The sequence below is a fragment of the Sciurus vulgaris genome, assembly GCF_902686455.1.
Source record: "Sciurus vulgaris genome assembly, chromosome: 5".
Taxonomy (NCBI): Eukaryota; Metazoa; Chordata; class Mammalia; order Rodentia; family Sciuridae; genus Sciurus; species Sciurus vulgaris.
In genome coordinates, this window is record NC_136465.1 from 146143261 (window position 1) to 146160786 (window position 17526).

At 34.6% G+C, this 17526-nt stretch overlaps 1 protein-coding gene across 1 annotated transcript in view; it reads right to left on the reverse strand.

Annotated features, from left to right (window-relative positions):
- Positions 1 to 17526, reverse strand: part of TSPAN19 (tetraspanin 19) — an 88857-nt gene that overhangs the window by 51718 nt on the left and 19613 nt on the right. The window contains 3 exon segments of the mRNA XM_079143276.1: positions 11025 to 11108; positions 12009 to 12152; positions 14329 to 14439. Coding sequence (XP_078999402.1) covers positions 11025 to 11108; positions 12009 to 12152; positions 14329 to 14439 — 339 coding nt within the window.

Sequence of the window (17526 nt, forward strand, 5' to 3'; positions counted from 1 at the left end):
AGCCTAGAGAGGCGCTTCCCGCTGGAGGGGGGCTGGGCTGCTTGGGGAAGTCCCTGGCGCCCTGTGCTGGTCACTGAAGCAACCTGCGGGAGGGCTGGAGCTGGCCAGGATGGGCTAGAACTGGCTGGGGCAGGCCAGATCTGGCTGCGCTTCTTCTGTGCAGAAGGGCTCTCACTGGGGGGCCTGTTCCGAGAGGCTGGAGGATCTGTCCCTGTGGGAGGAGCCCACTGCCAGACTGCACCGAGGTGCCTGGGGGAGACGCTATCTGCCCTGTCCCACTCTACTAAGCCACTCGAATCCGGGCCTGCCGCCCAGCTGAGCTTCGCTGGGTGGGGGAGACTCACCCCGTGGTTCTATTTTAGTCCGAGACTCTCAATGCCTCCCCTTCTTGAATCCTGGGTTCTGGGGCAACTGGAGATGCAGTCATCCTCTAGTCTGCCATCTTGGATCGCCCCGTGGAAAAAGCCTGCAGCTGGAGGGGGACAACACTGCCTGGAGAGGTCTCTGGCTGCCCAGTCCTGGTCCCAGAAGCTGCTTGCGTGTCGAATATCTCCACTGGCTTGGGAACTTGTGGCTGGCTCTGCGTCGAGAGGCTCTCACTGGGCGGTCTGCCCTGGGAAGCTAGCCTAGATAGGCGCTTCCCGCCGGAGTGGGCTGGGCTGCTTGAGATTAAATTTTGAAAGTAATAGTTCTAGGAACTATAAACTTACATACACATATGAACAGAAACACATATATACAGAAAATGTATAAAACTAATTTTATTTCAATGCTCAATTATATTATTCATTGTTTTCAGTGTGAAATGGACAGTGCATGTGAAGCTTCTTCATTTTATTTCTTCTAAACAAACCTTAGCAAAATAAATTTGGGGGCTAATTATGGGTGATAAACTAAAACTTAGGTTGTGTTACAAGAGACTGAAAAGTATAGTAGTATAAAAGACATACTTTCTCTTTTAATTGGTAATTCAGGTCACTGCTCCTGGACCGGAAACACATCATCTCTACAATGTCAGAATGTTAGAAACTCAGATATTTTCCATTTTATAGCTCTATCACTCAGAAAATATGGCCCACATCCACAGAATAAAGATAATGATACCACTGGTCATCAGTGACAAGTTCTCCTTCCTCAAATGTCAAAGTTTGAACATTAGAGAACACACTGAGGCAAAAATATACAGCAAGTTTATTTTAAAGATAGTAAAACAGACTTCTCCCTGGAGGGAAAAGGGGGCCAGGGCTGTTATTCTGGTATCCCTAAAAGTAAGAGTGCCCTGCCCCTTTTATAGACCAAAGTTTCCTTTGTTCTCCTACCCACCCCCACCCCCATCTTTCTCCTTCCTGCCTATGTGTCTAGGCCCAGGAGATGCTGGTGGAATGGCCAAAAGTTGGGAAACAGATGGACGGGGGAAGGGCGAAATGAAGTGATCCAGGCAGGTAGCAGCCCAGAAGGCATTAATTAACAACTCCCTGTCTGCAACCTTTTGGGAGGAGTGGTATAGGCAGGTAATCTTGGTAATCAAAGGGCTCTGGAGACTTTGACATTCCAATCTTCCAGGGGTCTCCAACTTCCCAGATCCAAACTGACCTCCATTTTCTTGATTCAACCCAATCAGCTATCTATCCTAACAGCCTGTCTTTAATTCTGGCTTCTTTAGTTCATAGCCCTATCTACATTTCAGACTTGAGAAATGGAAGGGAGATAAGAAGGACAAGAACTTCCATTTCTGTGCATGACCCATAGTTAAGAACATCACTTCCATTCATAATCCTTAATCAGGAAGCTGTTATGTTGCCATTTAGCTACAAGGAAGGTCAGGAAATTTTGTTTTAGCTGGATGGACACAAGGCAAGGTGAGACTTAGGCAGAAGTACAGGAAGGAAGTCAGAGGCACAAACACTAGTCTCCACTTTGGAGTGGCAAATTTCAATCTGTTTTAATTCACAGGTTCTGAAGTTGCTGATAGTCTTTACCTCTTTTACATATTTTGAAAACTCTGGGTTGATGTACAAAGCAAAAAATGATGATAATCAGAAATCTATCTTGCAATCTATTCTTTCATATACCTTTTGATGATAATGAAATTTCATTGTAAATGAAGAATAAAGCTTAAATAAGGGAAAGGCCCCAGGCAGGAGCAGCAAAATGTTAATATAGTCCTGAAGTAAAGGAAGTTGAAAATAATTCTCAATGTCTTTGCAGTACTGAAGAGAATGTACAAAGAATGTGCTGTGAGTGACGTCTTGCTGGGTTTCCTTTGATGAAGACAACATCCCAAGAGAAACAGAAACAAATAAAGCACAGATGAAAAAGATGAGCAGAGAAAAATATATTCACCAATAATTATTAACAGGATTATATTAAATGGTACTTTAGTAATGGATAACTGATATAATTGATAGGATACCAACCAAGAGCATGGAATCCTTATTTTTTATATCAAGTTCTATGTCCCTTTCAGAAACAATTCTACGTTCTGTATGTTGACTTTTTTTTTGCATTGAGTTATTTAAACTAAAATATGCTTTCAACCTACTGTTACTATTATAAACGGTACTCAGTTTTATTAGATTTTCTAGTTTACTCTTAGCAGACTAGCAAATAATATTTGCATTTTGTATATGCTATTTGCTGTTGTGCTATGCAAAATATTCTGAATGTAGAAACTGCTTTAATAAACTTATTTCTCAAAGTGTTGTCAATGATTCTAGTTTACTTTTTCACTTGATAATCACATCTTCTGCAAATTATAAAACTTTATCGCAAGGCTTTTAATTGTTATATCTCGGTTTGGTACCCAATATATGCTTTCGAATTGAAATATTTTACTTTCTTTAATGTCTTTTTGTTTGTTTCTCTGGGGCTCTTTATTTTCTAATGCCATTGTTTCTTTCTTTATCTTCCATATTTTTTGGCTTTTCTATTTTATAGTACCTTTTCTTGCTCCTTCCTAGGATAGTTCCTCAATCTGAATTTCCCAATTTATTATTTCATTCTTCAGCAGTATGTATCCCACTTTTTATTCCATCAAATGTGTCTACTCGGAACACTTTATGTATACATTTTTCAACCATAATAAATATATTTTCACTTGGAATTGGGGGGGGTGACTTTTTGTGGTAGTTTTACATTGTTCCTATCTTTTTTTGTCTCTTTAAGTATATTTGTTAGGGTTATTTAAAATTCTTGATTTGTCTGTTTTTATAATGTCTCCTCAGATGGTATGTGTTGCTCAATTTTTCCTTTTCATTGAAGTAATTGTACCTTTTTGTTTCTTGTTATTTTTGTCTTTGGTGTCATGATATTCTATGGGACCTCAGATACTCTAGGAATGGGTACGGCAAAGGTCTAAGAGCTAGGTCCTAGACTGTATCTGTCTTGAGAATTAATGAGATCAAAGTGGAGCACAGGAGTTGAATGCAATAAACAAGAGTTATTTATTCCAATTTCTGTTACTCTACCTTCAAATCTATGGTGCCTCCTAATCTGGTACCTTGGACAATCTATGCTGTAGGTCACTGATAGCAACTTTTAAAGTGAAAAGAAAAACACATTGTTGTAAGGAAATCTGGGCAAGAGATGGGCAGAGCTAGTACTCAAAATAGGAAACAGTTTGAAAAATAATAGATTGTATGCTCCTCAAGAAGGAATTACTGAGTTGGAAGGTTAAATTGAAGATTTGACCCAAGAGACAACAAGAAACAATGATGTAATTTTTTTTTAAAATTGATAATACTAAGAAGAAAAAGATATGGAGGGTAGAAATTAAAGTATATGGTATGTAGGAAAAGAGGAATCATTTAGCTCATGAGTAAGCAAACCAACATATCTAAACCGATGTTTGAGTGTGCTTTAACCATGTGAATTTATAAAACTTATAAAACTGTATTTCTCTGCAGAAAAAAATAATCAAGGAAGGAACACAATTCTTAAGGTTAATGATGGCAATAAAGCCAAAATCATAAGAGAAAAAAAAAACAGAAGTTTTGTTAACCAAAAATTGTAAATTTAAAGAATGCCAAACCAAATATCATTCCATTTGGACATAATTCTCAAAACTATTTCACAGAGAATTCCCCTTCTTGCAGAAGTTCTCCAAATTAGATATAGAACTTTTGTGACATTCAGAATATGATTAGCTTTCCATGTGAGGATACACATAATTTAAAAGAAATTCAGTAGTTTCTACATATCATTCTATGAGGCAACAGGATGTGTACTGCCACTGAACTTCACTGAAAAGTTGCTTTGAAAATTTTAATTGGTTTTGAATACACAATCCTAGCCCTGAGGAGGTGGCAACAGCTGACATGTTGCCATGGTAGCATTTCCTTCCCAGCTGAGGAAGCTATAGAGAGGAAAGGATATAGGTCAGAAACTGTTTACACTGACAAAACAACTGCATATTAAAATCAAATGCTTTTGTAAACATCATACACTAAAAGAGAGTTTAGAATTCTCATTTCAGGCTATGAAAGATAGACCCATTCATCTTTGAGATGATGTAGCAAACTGCATGGTGAGACATGGAACATTCAAGGTCAAGAATATTCTTCTTCCTGCATATTGGAGGTTCAATTTTTTTAAATGGGTCTATGCTGAAAGATTTTTTTTTCTACAAGTTTCATCTGTGTTCTTTACAGTAGGGCTACTTTTAACTGAAGAATTCTCCCAAAAGGTACTTTTTAAGGTAGGGAGGACTACTCCAGGGTAAGAAGGAACTACTCTAGGACAAGAAGAACCAGATTTGTTCAATAAATATCTGTTGGATAGTTAATTCTGTACTCTGTTTAATGATAATACTTTAAAATGCAATTGAAGCAAGTTATGACTAAAGGGAAGAGAAGATAAGAATGAGAGGGGAAGGAAAGAAAGGAGTAAAATTAGCCCAGTGTCTAGAAGGAAAAAATAATGGAAGAAATAAAAAAAGAAGGAAGGAAGGGAGAGATAGAAAAAACAGTAAGAGGGGAGTAATTAAGTAAGTAAGTGCTGGCGTAAACATCAGTCAGTGCATGGAAGGCAAGATGTTTCTGAAGGTGAACCAAGAATGAGTCAAGGAGGAAGGAAATGGCCCACTTCCCTTACCTCCGATCTTTAGGTGGGGGTCAAAGTGGAAGGACCCTAGTTGTGAAGTAAAGTCATGCACTCATAACAGCTGAAGAAACCCATATGCACAGGTGGCAGTCACTCTATTCTGTATTTTTTCCCCTGCTTGGAGGCAAGGTGCAGTCCTCCATTTTATCCCAGCCTGCTCTCACCAAGGGGTGTGTGAGAAATAAAATGTCCAAACTCTCTGTTGAGCCCTCTGAATTCTTTCTTTGGAATCAAAAAAGGGTGTTCTGAGGCCTTTCCAGGCCTGGGGTTGAACAAAAGGAAAGAAGGAAGGAAGGGAGGGAGGGAGGGAGAGAGGGAGGGAGAATGAATTTGAAGTATCATACTCCTGCTGACAAAAGAAAAATGACATTTGTAAGACAGTGGCTGAAATGGGAATTTGCATGTTTCCTCCACTGATTCCATCAATTACCTAACTTTCAATAACTACCCTTTCTCGTTTCAGGAATTCACACTTCACCCCTTATATTACATTTGATTTGGATTAGGTTAATTCAGTGCCTTATTTTAAGGGTTTTGTCGGATTGATCTCTAATAAAATGCCCATTAGTTAGTTACCAAATACACTTGCCTTTTTGTCATATGAAGGCAACAGAAGTAACTAAAACAAAAATAATGGTTTTGACCTTGGGTTAGGAATCCATGGAAATCCTTGGATTTCTATGGTTCTAGAAAGGCAATGAAAATGAGCAAGACAAAGTATGTGAATTTAGAGCATAGTAACTGACAGAGAACTAGGACAGAACAAATAATTAACAATGAGGTAGATATCATATTTTCATCCTTTCCAAGTGAGAAAACTGAGGTAATAAATTTCAGTAACTGCCTGGGGAGGAAATAAAACTGAGGAGTGACTTATATGAACTCCTGACCAATACATAGTAGTGAATATTGTGTGCTCTCTAGGTAATATTCATACACCTGTATATTCCACTCTTTTTTGTTAAGTCTATTAGTAATACAAATGGCTTAACTGTTGCATCAAAAATGATTTGACTGGCCTTTGTCTCTTGATCCCAGAAGGAGAACTCTAAATTCGGAGTGACCAGATTTCCTTATTCTTCACAGCAGGTTTTGAGGGTATTTGCTAATTAAATGCCTTTTGAGTTAATGAAATGCCCCCAGTTAGGTTGTGTTAGAAGATGGTTTAGGATGTCGGTAGGCCATTCCCCCAAAGCACCAACCATGTGATTAAAGAATTGCAGCTTGTGGCTACATCATATAAGCCCAAATCCCAACCTCAGGGAGTGGGGGAGGATGGAGTGGGGGAGGATGGTGACTGAGTCCACTATGTGGGTTACATGGAGAAGCTGTAATATAAGATCTGGACAATAAATTTAAGAGGAGCATCTTGTTTGGAGGACACATTAACATGAGAGGAGGTGGCAGGCCTTGATTTCACACAGAAGCTGTATGTCCCCTTCCATACCTCACTCTGGTGTGTCTCTTCATTTGACTGATCCTTCTGATTTTTCATCCTTTTCGTAAATCTTTAGTATTTGTATGAGTATAATAATAAGAATAGTGCTTTCCTTGGATCTATGTCATTTTAGCAAGTTATCAAACCTGAGGGGTTGTGAGCCCTCCACATTTATAGCCAAAAAGCCACACTGTTTTTTTTTTTTTTTTCTTCTGGTTCCCAAAACTGAATTAAGGATTAAGATGAACTTTGCTAAGTCTATAAACAGGGAATGTGCACTTACATATTCAATATTTATGATCATTTTTATAGTTCCCATAAAATTTACCTCTCCACTCTATAAAACCTTATACACAATCCTATTTCCTATGAGAGAGGGACCTGACCAGAAACCACTAAAATTGCCAGGAAAGTACTGAGTGCTGATATATGTTGGTGATCATGATTTTACAGTGTTTTGCAGAGTTGTAATATTTTCTCCAGCACACTTCTCCCACACAGGAGCCAGCATATTTGGCTGCTGAGATTAAAGGAAAGGTAAGGGTGATTGTAAAGATGTTATTAATGAATCATGAATGTGATTAAATTAAAGAAGAGGTGAACACAAGAGGTGGGTGTGAATTATGAGGATGTGGACACAAAACAAGAAGAGTTGTTTTTAAGGGTCACTTAGGAGCAGAGTGGCAGGATGTGGGGGAAGATGACAAGTTAGTTTTTTAGCTTCACTTCAATGCATTTGAGTTCAGAGGGCAAAGAAGCCCAATTACTCTCATCAGTCAGATTTAGGAGAAAAGATTTATAACTCAAAGAGTATGGATCCAAAAATAAACTCTAAAATTCAGTATTTCCTTTTTTTTTTTTTTTTTTTTTTTTTTTGCGGTGCTGGGGATTGAACCCAGGGCCTTGTACTTGTGAGGCAAGCACTCTACCAACTGAGCTATATCCCCAGCCCCTAAAATTCAGTATTTCAATAATTAAATTTGTCAAGGAATAGCTTCTGGTCTCCCAGGTTTTATTATCTGTTCTTCTAGGAGTTTTAAAATCCACTATTATTTGAAAATCATTGATAGATTTATTGGAATTATGTCATTGTTTCCTTTAATCTAATAGGGACACCAAACACAAAGAAGAAAAATAATAGAGCCTATACAATGAAACATAACAGGTGGTGTAAAGTTTTTTTTTTCTTTTTCTTGTGGCATATTTAAAAGAAAATAGGAATTTGAAATGAGTTTGAAATCCCAAGAAATATTCCGCAAAGAATAGATTATGTAATTTGACATGTCTAAATCTGAACAAGATTGTTGTAGAGCAAATGATTATTCCATTTCTTTTGTGTTTGCCTCTAGAACTCCAAAAGCGTCTAAAAATCTGCAATGTTTTGAATAGATGGATGAAAGGAGATGTAATTGAATTAGCAAATGAAAATGAGCCTTCTATAGGAGTTGAACCATCAGTCAATCTATATTTTCAAGGACAGGACAGCCTTTTACCATTAGAGACAACAATGGTAGTACGTCATTATCTGTGTAGAACTTTTAATTTTTCAAGGGACTTATATTTTTCTTCTCACAATATCATTGTTAGGAAAATAGGACAGACCAGTTAATTTTATACTTCAGAGAACTGTGTACATACATATGCATTGAAAAAAAATTTAAGGAGAAAGAGAAGAAAAGGAGGAGTCAATGAAATATATGGGATTTCAGTGAACATTTAGAACATATTGTTTTTGCTACAATTAAAAATTCATTATTTCTGTTGCTGTGTAGAAGCTTTCCACTAGTATGTATAATTTTTGTGCTTCTATGTATTAGTTAAAATAAGTTTAATTTTAATTTAAAAATTCAATTATTTAAAATTATATTATTACCACCACATCTCTAAGTTTATAATCTACTTAAAAGCATTATTTAGAAAAGGAAAGTAAACGATTAATTCAGAATAGGGGTGTCATGAAGATTTTCAATCTTTCTTTATATTCTTGTATAAATCAGTGTTATTTTCTTAAGATTTGCAAATAAAAGGTACATGATACAAATGCTTACTTATTATTTTCCAAACATAATACAGGTACATTCTCTACATTAAAAAAAAAAAAATCAAAATATATAGTGAAACTTCACCACATAAATCAAGATAAAGTGCTAATTTGAAAAATATTCTGTGGAAAATTTCTTTTAAATTTCAATAATTTTTATTACAAATGTTCAATAACTCCATATTTATATTGATTATGTATAATATAGCTTTTTGTTATCATAACAAATACCTGAGATAATGTAAGAAAAGTTTCATTGACTCTTAGTTTCAGATATTTCAGTCCATAATCAATTAGCCCCATTACTTTGGGCCTGTGGTGAGGCTGCACATCATGGTGGGGAGCACATGGTGGAGTAAACTTCATTTTGTGTCTTGAGACAAGAAAGAAATTCATAGGAAGAGGCTGGGATTCCAACATCTACTACGGCATACACCTTCAGTGATCAGAAAAACTCTCAGTAGCTTCACCTCATAAAGGTTCTGTCTCCTGTGGTACCACCAAATATGAACAAAGTCTTTAACATAGGTCTATAATCCTTTGGGGGATACTTATCCAAACAACAGGAGAATAAAAGAATATAATGCAATTATTTTGAAAATTAACTGATTTCTTCTAGGCAAATTAAAATCCAAAGGTCACATTTCTGCATAAATTCTATTCTTGTGTCTGAGGAAAGCAACAATAAATGAAACTTGCAAAACCTGGGAGAAAACGAAACAATGAGATCAAATTTTAATCTTTAAAAGTAATTTATAAAGTTGACACTATATATTTGGTAATTATATACCAAACTGCATAATTGTAAAGAGAAAAGGGCTTGAACATGATGAGAAAATTTCAGAGTAAGGCACATACAGCTGTGTATAAAAATTCTGTAGAATGAGTCTTCTAGAGTATCCCAGTTCTCACTGAATTCACACAGAGAGCAGCTAAAGGAATACCTATTAGATTTAATCATATGTGCTGTCATTGGACTAGATGCCTTGATCTAGTTTTTGTTCACCATCTTTCTATGTCATTCATCTGACAAAACTCATTTCAGTATGGCATCATGCAAAATAGTATAAAAAGAATAGAAGATAAAATACAGCCAGGTGTGGTGGCACATGCCTGTAACCCCAGTGGCTCACGAGGCTGAGGCAGGAGGATCATTAGTTCAAATCCAGCCTCAGCAAAAGCAAAGTACTAAGCAACTTGGTGAGACCCTGTCTCTAAATAAAATACCTAATAGAGCTGGGGATATGACTTAGTGTTCAAGTACCCCTGAGTTCAATCTCCTGTACCCCATCCCCAAAAGATAGAAGATAAAATACAACAACAGATACCATCTTCTCCTGAACATGCCAGACTGAACACAATAGAGAATAAACATTTTAAAAGATTAATAGTCATTCTTTAAATGGTACTCTTGGTTTATTACTATTCTGTGATTAAAACTGCTACTAGTTGAGGAGATATGATGTTAGGTGAATAGTTCTGTGGATCAATATAAAATCAGATTCAGGATCAGTATTATACTATGGCAAACTATGCATTACAGACTTGCTCCAATGTTAAGGTCCTCACTATAATAATCTATCCACTCTCATGATTTTTCTGAATTCATAGCTCGCAGTTGCTCTTATCAATTCTCACTGAGGCTAGAGTATGGTGTTTCTGAAGTCCAATTCTGTAGCTGGCACCCTGCAGGCCATGGAATATGTTTATTTTTCTTCTTATTGCATCTCCAACATCTGGTATAGTACAACATATAGTAGGTGTCCACTTCCTCCAAATTTATTGAATAAATAAATAAATAAATAAATACATTAACAGTGGATCTTATTAATTTCAAGTATGTATTCAAGAAGTTTGCCCACTTGCAAAACTCCCAAGGTTCTCTTTACTGCGAAAACAGGTGCTCTTAAAGCCACATGGATATTTTATATGTTTAATAAGTGATCATCCTAGATGAAGTTATTTCATAATTTGGAAATATCCATCTGTCCATTTATTTTCTATCTTGTTTCCTGTATAAAATATATGTTTATATATATTTATATTTATATAACTATAAATATAAATATTAAATATTTATAAATAATATATAAATACATAAACATAAAAATATTATAATGTAGCATTGATATATAATATAAAATATATATGTAATTTAAATATATACATATTTTATAAAGGAAGCAAGATAGAAAATAAATGGACAGATAACTATCTCCAAATAATGAAATAACTTCATCCAGGATAATCACTTATTAAACAAGTTCTATCTACCTAGCTGATTAAGGTATTGCTTCCAGTCGGATCCTGCTGGGTATGAAGAGTCTCAAGGTTCTGGCTCCTATTTTATTAACTTTTGTCCTATTTATCCACTTGGATGTTCTACAGTCTATTATGCATAGTTTATATTTATTTTTTTATCTGCAAACATAAACAAAAGCTCACCTCTGAAATCAAAAGTCCAAAATTAATTCCAATGAAGGTTAAAACATTATCATCATACCATGTGTTGATTTTACCTCCACAACCCTAAGTAAAAGAAACTAGATTAATTTTGAGATGGAAATGGTTTTAATAATTCTGTTAAGCAGAAGAAAAGGTATACAGAGATTAATAATTTACCAAGGTCCAGGGAGTTTCTTTGTTTGTTAGTAGGACACCTCACCTGCTGACTTTTAAAGTTGCTAATATATGGATATGCAATCAAAATCAAAAATTTATTAAGTGTTGGAAAGGGATTTGACCTTCTACAGACTATTGTAATTCATCAGGGTATATACCACCACTGAAAATAATTATTTCTCAAATATAGAATATTTTTTAAAAAATGTAATGCTTGATTTATTTATGAATCAATTATGTAATTGAAAAGATACACATTCAAGTTAGAAGTATAAACTCAATGGATAAACAATACAAAATATTAGTAGTTCTTGGGAAGAGAATCCCTAGTTTATCAATAGTCCATGCATTAATACCAGTTGCTCCAGATGAGTTTTTACTTTGTTTCTGCAACATTGTCCTGAATACCACGTTTGTAATCAAAGAATCTCCCTTGAGTTTTTGCCAACTGTGATATGTTTTTATTTTTGGTATTGTGAATCCCTTACCAATCCTATCCACCAGGGTATTCACAAAAGTACCTTCTCTTTCTGCAAGGCTTTTGAAGCCTTGTTGAGGAAAAAGACTGATGGTATCTCAAGTTCAAGGAGTGCTTAAATCACTTACAGCTTATGTATTTATTACATGCATGAAAAAAATACTACAATTCTCTTAATTATATGTTCAGTTTCATAATGTGATTTAAGAATGTAGCCACCATGGTATTTATATAAAAATTTGCTCAGAATTCTAAATGAACTTGCAAAAAAAAAAAAAAAAATGACAAACACACTTTGCACCCTTGGAGAAACTTTGACTTATTTTTACCTCCAGGTAAGTTGCATTCAGTGGCTCATCACAAAACCATTTTCTTAATGTAGAATTTGTGCAAGAACAAGGAACCTGGTCTGAAACTTCTTTATTCTTATTCTTTATCCAATCTGTGTAATTGTGTTGGCCACAACACTGTAACTAGGAAAAAGGTTCAATAAATTTTAGCAGAAAATATTCAAAATGCAGTTAATTATATGATTTTCATGCATATTGAAGTGTTTTATGAAGGTAATCTCTTTCCCCATTGCAATATAATAATTTTCTTTTTCTTTTTTATAAGTGTATTTTTGTTTATTTAATTTGTTTTTGCTACTATTTTTATCAGCCAGAGCTAAAGATTCATATACACAGGCATTTGGTAGATAACATATGTCCATTTAATATTATAAGAGTTCAAGATTGAAGACATACTGGATAAATACATATACAAACCATATTTCAGAATGTAGTGTACTGCAGGAGATTACTTGAGCCACACAAGCCATATTTCAGAATGTAGTATACTGCAGGAAATTACTTGAGCCACATATTGCTCCTAATTGTGGAACTTCTCTCCGTATTAATCTAGAATATGCTGTCACACTTGTTCAGACTGTTTAAAAGGAGAGTCAGGAGAGTCAGGGTATTTTTACTTTTTTAGGATTAACGTGAGATATTGACTTTCAATTTTAGGCTGTGTGAAAAATTGTCACAAAGAATCAAAAATAGGATAATAAAAATAGTCATAGAAATGCTCACATTTCTAAGAAATGTCTCATTTCCAGTGTCAGTTCTGGAATCCTATCTGGTAGAGTTGGAAGGATCTGAAAGAATCAGCTTAAATTTTTGTCACATAGGAAATAACAAAAAAGCTGAAGTATTTCATTGTTTTCTAAATATGTTTCCTAATCTTTGCACAAGTTAGGAAAAGTTGCATGACTGAAATAATGCTTCAAAATTAGGTTACTAAAAAAAATCAACTAAACCTATACATACTATTTCAATTATATCTGTGGCTAGGAAATACAAGCTGAAATCTCATTACTAATAGTGATATCTTAACACAGAATAGGTTCCCTACTTATCATAAGTTTTATTGCAACCTGAAAAATCAGCATAGGTACAGATCTTATTATACATCAGAGAAAAATGAGTAAAAAACATTTGTAATTAATTTCAATTGAGTTAAAGCACTTCTGTTATTAAATGTACTAAAAGAAATACCTCTTTTTAAGTGAGGCAAATAGTGTAGCAGTAAAGAATTCAAAATCCAGTGCAAGAATGTTTGAATCTTGATTCTGCCACATCTTAGCTGTGTAATTCTGGTAGTTCCTGATTTTTTATATCCTTTGTGTACAAAATCAGGATAATATTTCATACTTCATTGGGTTGGGAGGATTAAATGAATTAATATATGTAAAGTCCTTACAAAGAGATCTGGCACTATGTAAATGTTTGTTATTTTCTTACTTATTTATTTATTTATTTGGTACCAAGGATTGAATCCAGTGGTGTTTAACCACTGAGCTATATTCTTATTCCTTTTTGATTTTTGATTTTAATACAATTTGGCTAGCATCTTGCTAAATTGCTGAGGCTGGCTTTGAACCTGTGATCCTCCTGCCTCAGTCTCCTGGGCCCCTGGGATTATAGGTGTTCACCACCATACCTGTCTGCAATTTTGATTATTGAGTATTTATTATGTTCCAGGCACTGATCTATTCCTGTAAATCATTTGGTTAACAATACCAGTCCCCTTACCCTTCCATTTTATTTGCCCAGAAAAATTACTACTGTGAAATAATAATCCTAACATTAGCTAATAGTTGCTCATTATATCCCCAAGCGACTATTTTCCATATATTCTATGTATATACTTTTCCAAGTGAAACAGGTTTAAATGCACTTTAAGTACCAATAAAGAACAAAAGAGGCCTGGTGCAGGGGCGCATGCCTGTAATCCCAGCAGTTCCGAAGTCTGAGGCAGGAGGATTGTGAGTTCAAATCCTGCCTCAGTAAAAAATGAGCACTAAGCAACTCAGTGAGACCCTGCCTCTAAATAAAATACAAAATGGGGCTGGGGATGTGGCTCAGTGGTCAAGTGCCCCTGAGTTCAATCCCTGGTACCACCCCCAGTAACAACAACAACAAAAAAGAACAAAAGAGTTACAAAAGGAGAATAAACTGAAGATTATGAGGACAATGCCACTTCACTCTCTTGCTTGGATGAAATTCAACAACCTCCTCTTCCTCTACCCTCAACCTATTCTCTCTCCCAACTTCAGTGATCACCTTTGATACCCAATCTTCATGTTGTATACATATTTCATCTTACTGTTTTCTGTAAGGCATTCAGAAAAGTCCACTTGGGTATGTCTTCAGGCTTATCTTTAGATCCATACTCAGAAATTACTAAATTCATTTTATCATGCAATAGTTGTTGAACCTGTTGAAAATCGCATTAAAAAATGAAAATTTCATAGAAACATTTCTGAATGGTTCCCATCAAAATAGTGTTCAATGTGAGAAGTAAGAGGACCTTTTTTTTAGTGATTATTTTTCTTCCATAAAACTCCTTTTAGCATCAAAGCATTTGATCTCTCACTTCATAATCTATGGGGAAAATATATTAAATTTTAGAGAAGAATGAATGTACTAATCTCCAGAATGTCAAGGAGTTCCACATTTTTTCTTACACATTTCTTTTCAGGAATAATTGTGGAAAACTTAGAAATGACCTAAAAGGGTCACTGAATGTCTTCAATAGAAACTAGGCTTTTCCAAGAAAACTTTAGGGTTCTTTAATTTAACTTTAATTTAACATGACTGTCCACTTATGGCTTATAATTTAACTTGCACAACTCTCTAACTTGTAGAAAACTATAGTTATGGAAATTATTCTTGGTCAGATAAACAAAAATGATTTTTGGAGGGTGAGAATACAATTAATTTTTTTTCCCCTCTCCAAGCCAGTTTTGTATCTGTTAAGTGGTGGTCAATAAAAATATCTTCTCGCTGGGCTGGGGAGATAGCTCAGTTGGTAGAGTTCTTGTCTTGCAAAATCTTCTCTTTGGATTCTCCTTTGAATTGGTTTTTGTATTCTAATGTTTCCCTTATTAATGAAAATGTTAAATAAAATCACTGGCATGTGCCTACTATATGTTTTCATAAGAATTATGATTTTTATATTTAAAAATATTCCATTACAATACTTTAAGGGCTCAGAACATAATACTCCAAAATATGGTACACTGGCATATTGAAAATTTTAAAGTAAAGGAAATTGAGAGAACTGCAAAAGCAGAAAGGTCACTCTCTGACCTTCTCCTACTTCTCTCTTCAAGTAGGTCATAAAGGAATTTTCTGACCTAGCTCTCCTGAAAGAAGGTCATAAGACTCTCATTCCAAGGGGGTGCTGGTCTGTACCCAGAGTCTAAGAAGAATCTGAACAAAGAGGCCTTATTAAGTTTCCCACAGTTTATTACCATTAGATCATACCCTTTTGTCCCCCAATCACACTTCAGCATGACTGTCCACAAAAACACAGTTTCCCCAGTTTTTTGGCTCTTTATTTCAGAAGGTTCTTGTGTCACATAAACTTTGGTTCAGTAAATTTGTTGTTTTTCTCTTGTTAGACTGTCTTTATTACAGGGGTCTCAGCCATGAACTCGCAATGGGTGAGAAAAAGATATTTACTTTTTATCCACTATAATACCAATACAAAAAATGATCATATCTGAATGGGGAAAAATTGTTCTTTAAAAAAATCTAGATTATTACATACATAAACATTTAAAAAAATATATGATTTTCATAATCAACTCCTAATTTGGCCTTCAATAACATCAAAAGGTAGGAAACTTTTTTACAAGGAGTTGAGACTTTTAAATATTATTAATTTCAGTACTAGCCTAATGATTTTTTTATTGTATTAGGCTGTTTTTGAAAAATGAAAACTAAATAACTGGAATATTACAATAATTTTAAATTGCATACAAGTTAAACCTTTCTTTAGTTACTTACATATCTATGTTTCAAGACAGAGAAGATTATAATAATGTAAAGGGGATTTTAGGTTTATTTTATTCCCCATGTTAAGTTTTTATTTAGAATAAATTTTAATTTCCATTTTATGTTGCTATGCAGGGGAAAAGGGACATATTGCTTAATTTAGCCACTAAAACATTATTTGGGAGACAAATAGTACATGTAAATGACTAGTTAGCACATGAGAATTTCATATATTTTACTGATGTGACTATTATGTAAATAAATTCCTTATACATACTCAATTTAATAAGCATCTGATAAAGTTCGACTACATCTTTAATGCTGAGTTAGTACTATAAATGGCATAAAAATTTAGAAGTTCATAAGAACTTAATCCTGTTTCAACACAAAAGTCAAATTGATATAAACAAAATTGGTAGCTCTGGGGTTGGTTAAATAAGTGCTCCAGTGCAGGTTCTGTTATTTGGCCATGAAATACCTTGACTATTTCTCATTTCAACACCTCCATTTCCTATTCTATAAAGTAGGTGTGACAACACATGTTGTGAGAAGTTTAATATAATGCCTATAGGTACTTATAACAGTTTTTAGCATGTTAGTAATTGGTAGTTATTATTTTTATTATATGTAGAGAGGAGTATGTGAATAATATTGAAGTAAGTATGAGTCTGAAATTGGTAGTTATTATTTTTATTATATGTAGAGAGGAGTATGTGAATAATATTGAAGTAAGTATGAGTCTGATAAACTTTATGAGTCTGATCACTTTATGTGATCAGAATCCTTTTATGTTATGTTCAGTTTCTATCACCAGGTTCCAAAGTTTGTTGTGCTGGGTGGAATCTGGTGTTCTGCCATAAACATAGCTTTCTAAACACTCATTTGGCTCACACATACCCTACTCCATAAACACATGCACACAGGCACACACATACATACATTATATACATATACATTACTTTTTAGATGAGAAACAAGAAATTTAAGCTCTAAATGCCAGGTCATTAACAGTAGGCTCTGGGTGATGAGATGCCAAGGTGATAGACAATAGTGTTAATAGAAACAGGAAGAGTTTTGTTGGGCTGTGGTAGTTACCCTGGAGAGATCCTAGAAACCACAGGAATTAATCAGGGACTATTTCAAGATTAAGGGAGGCAAAGAAAGAAATTTCTTAAGTATCTGCTTTATGTTAGGAATTTGCCAGTTAATAATTACAAGATAGGTAGGTATTAGCCATGTTTTTCTGATAAGGACATGAGCTCAGGATTGTTAAGCAGGTTGTTGATCTGTAATTATACACAGATTCATATAACTTCAAGGTCATGCTGTTTTTTCATTATAGGATATAGATTACAGGATAATCTAGCATGCTTCAAGAACAGATCTGGGCTGGACTGGAACACTAAAATTTCTTACATTATTAAAATTAATTCTAGGGAATAATAATTTTCCTTATGTAATAATTTTTCTTTTCTTTTCAGATAATTTATTATATGTGTTTTAAACTTAATTTGATAAATAA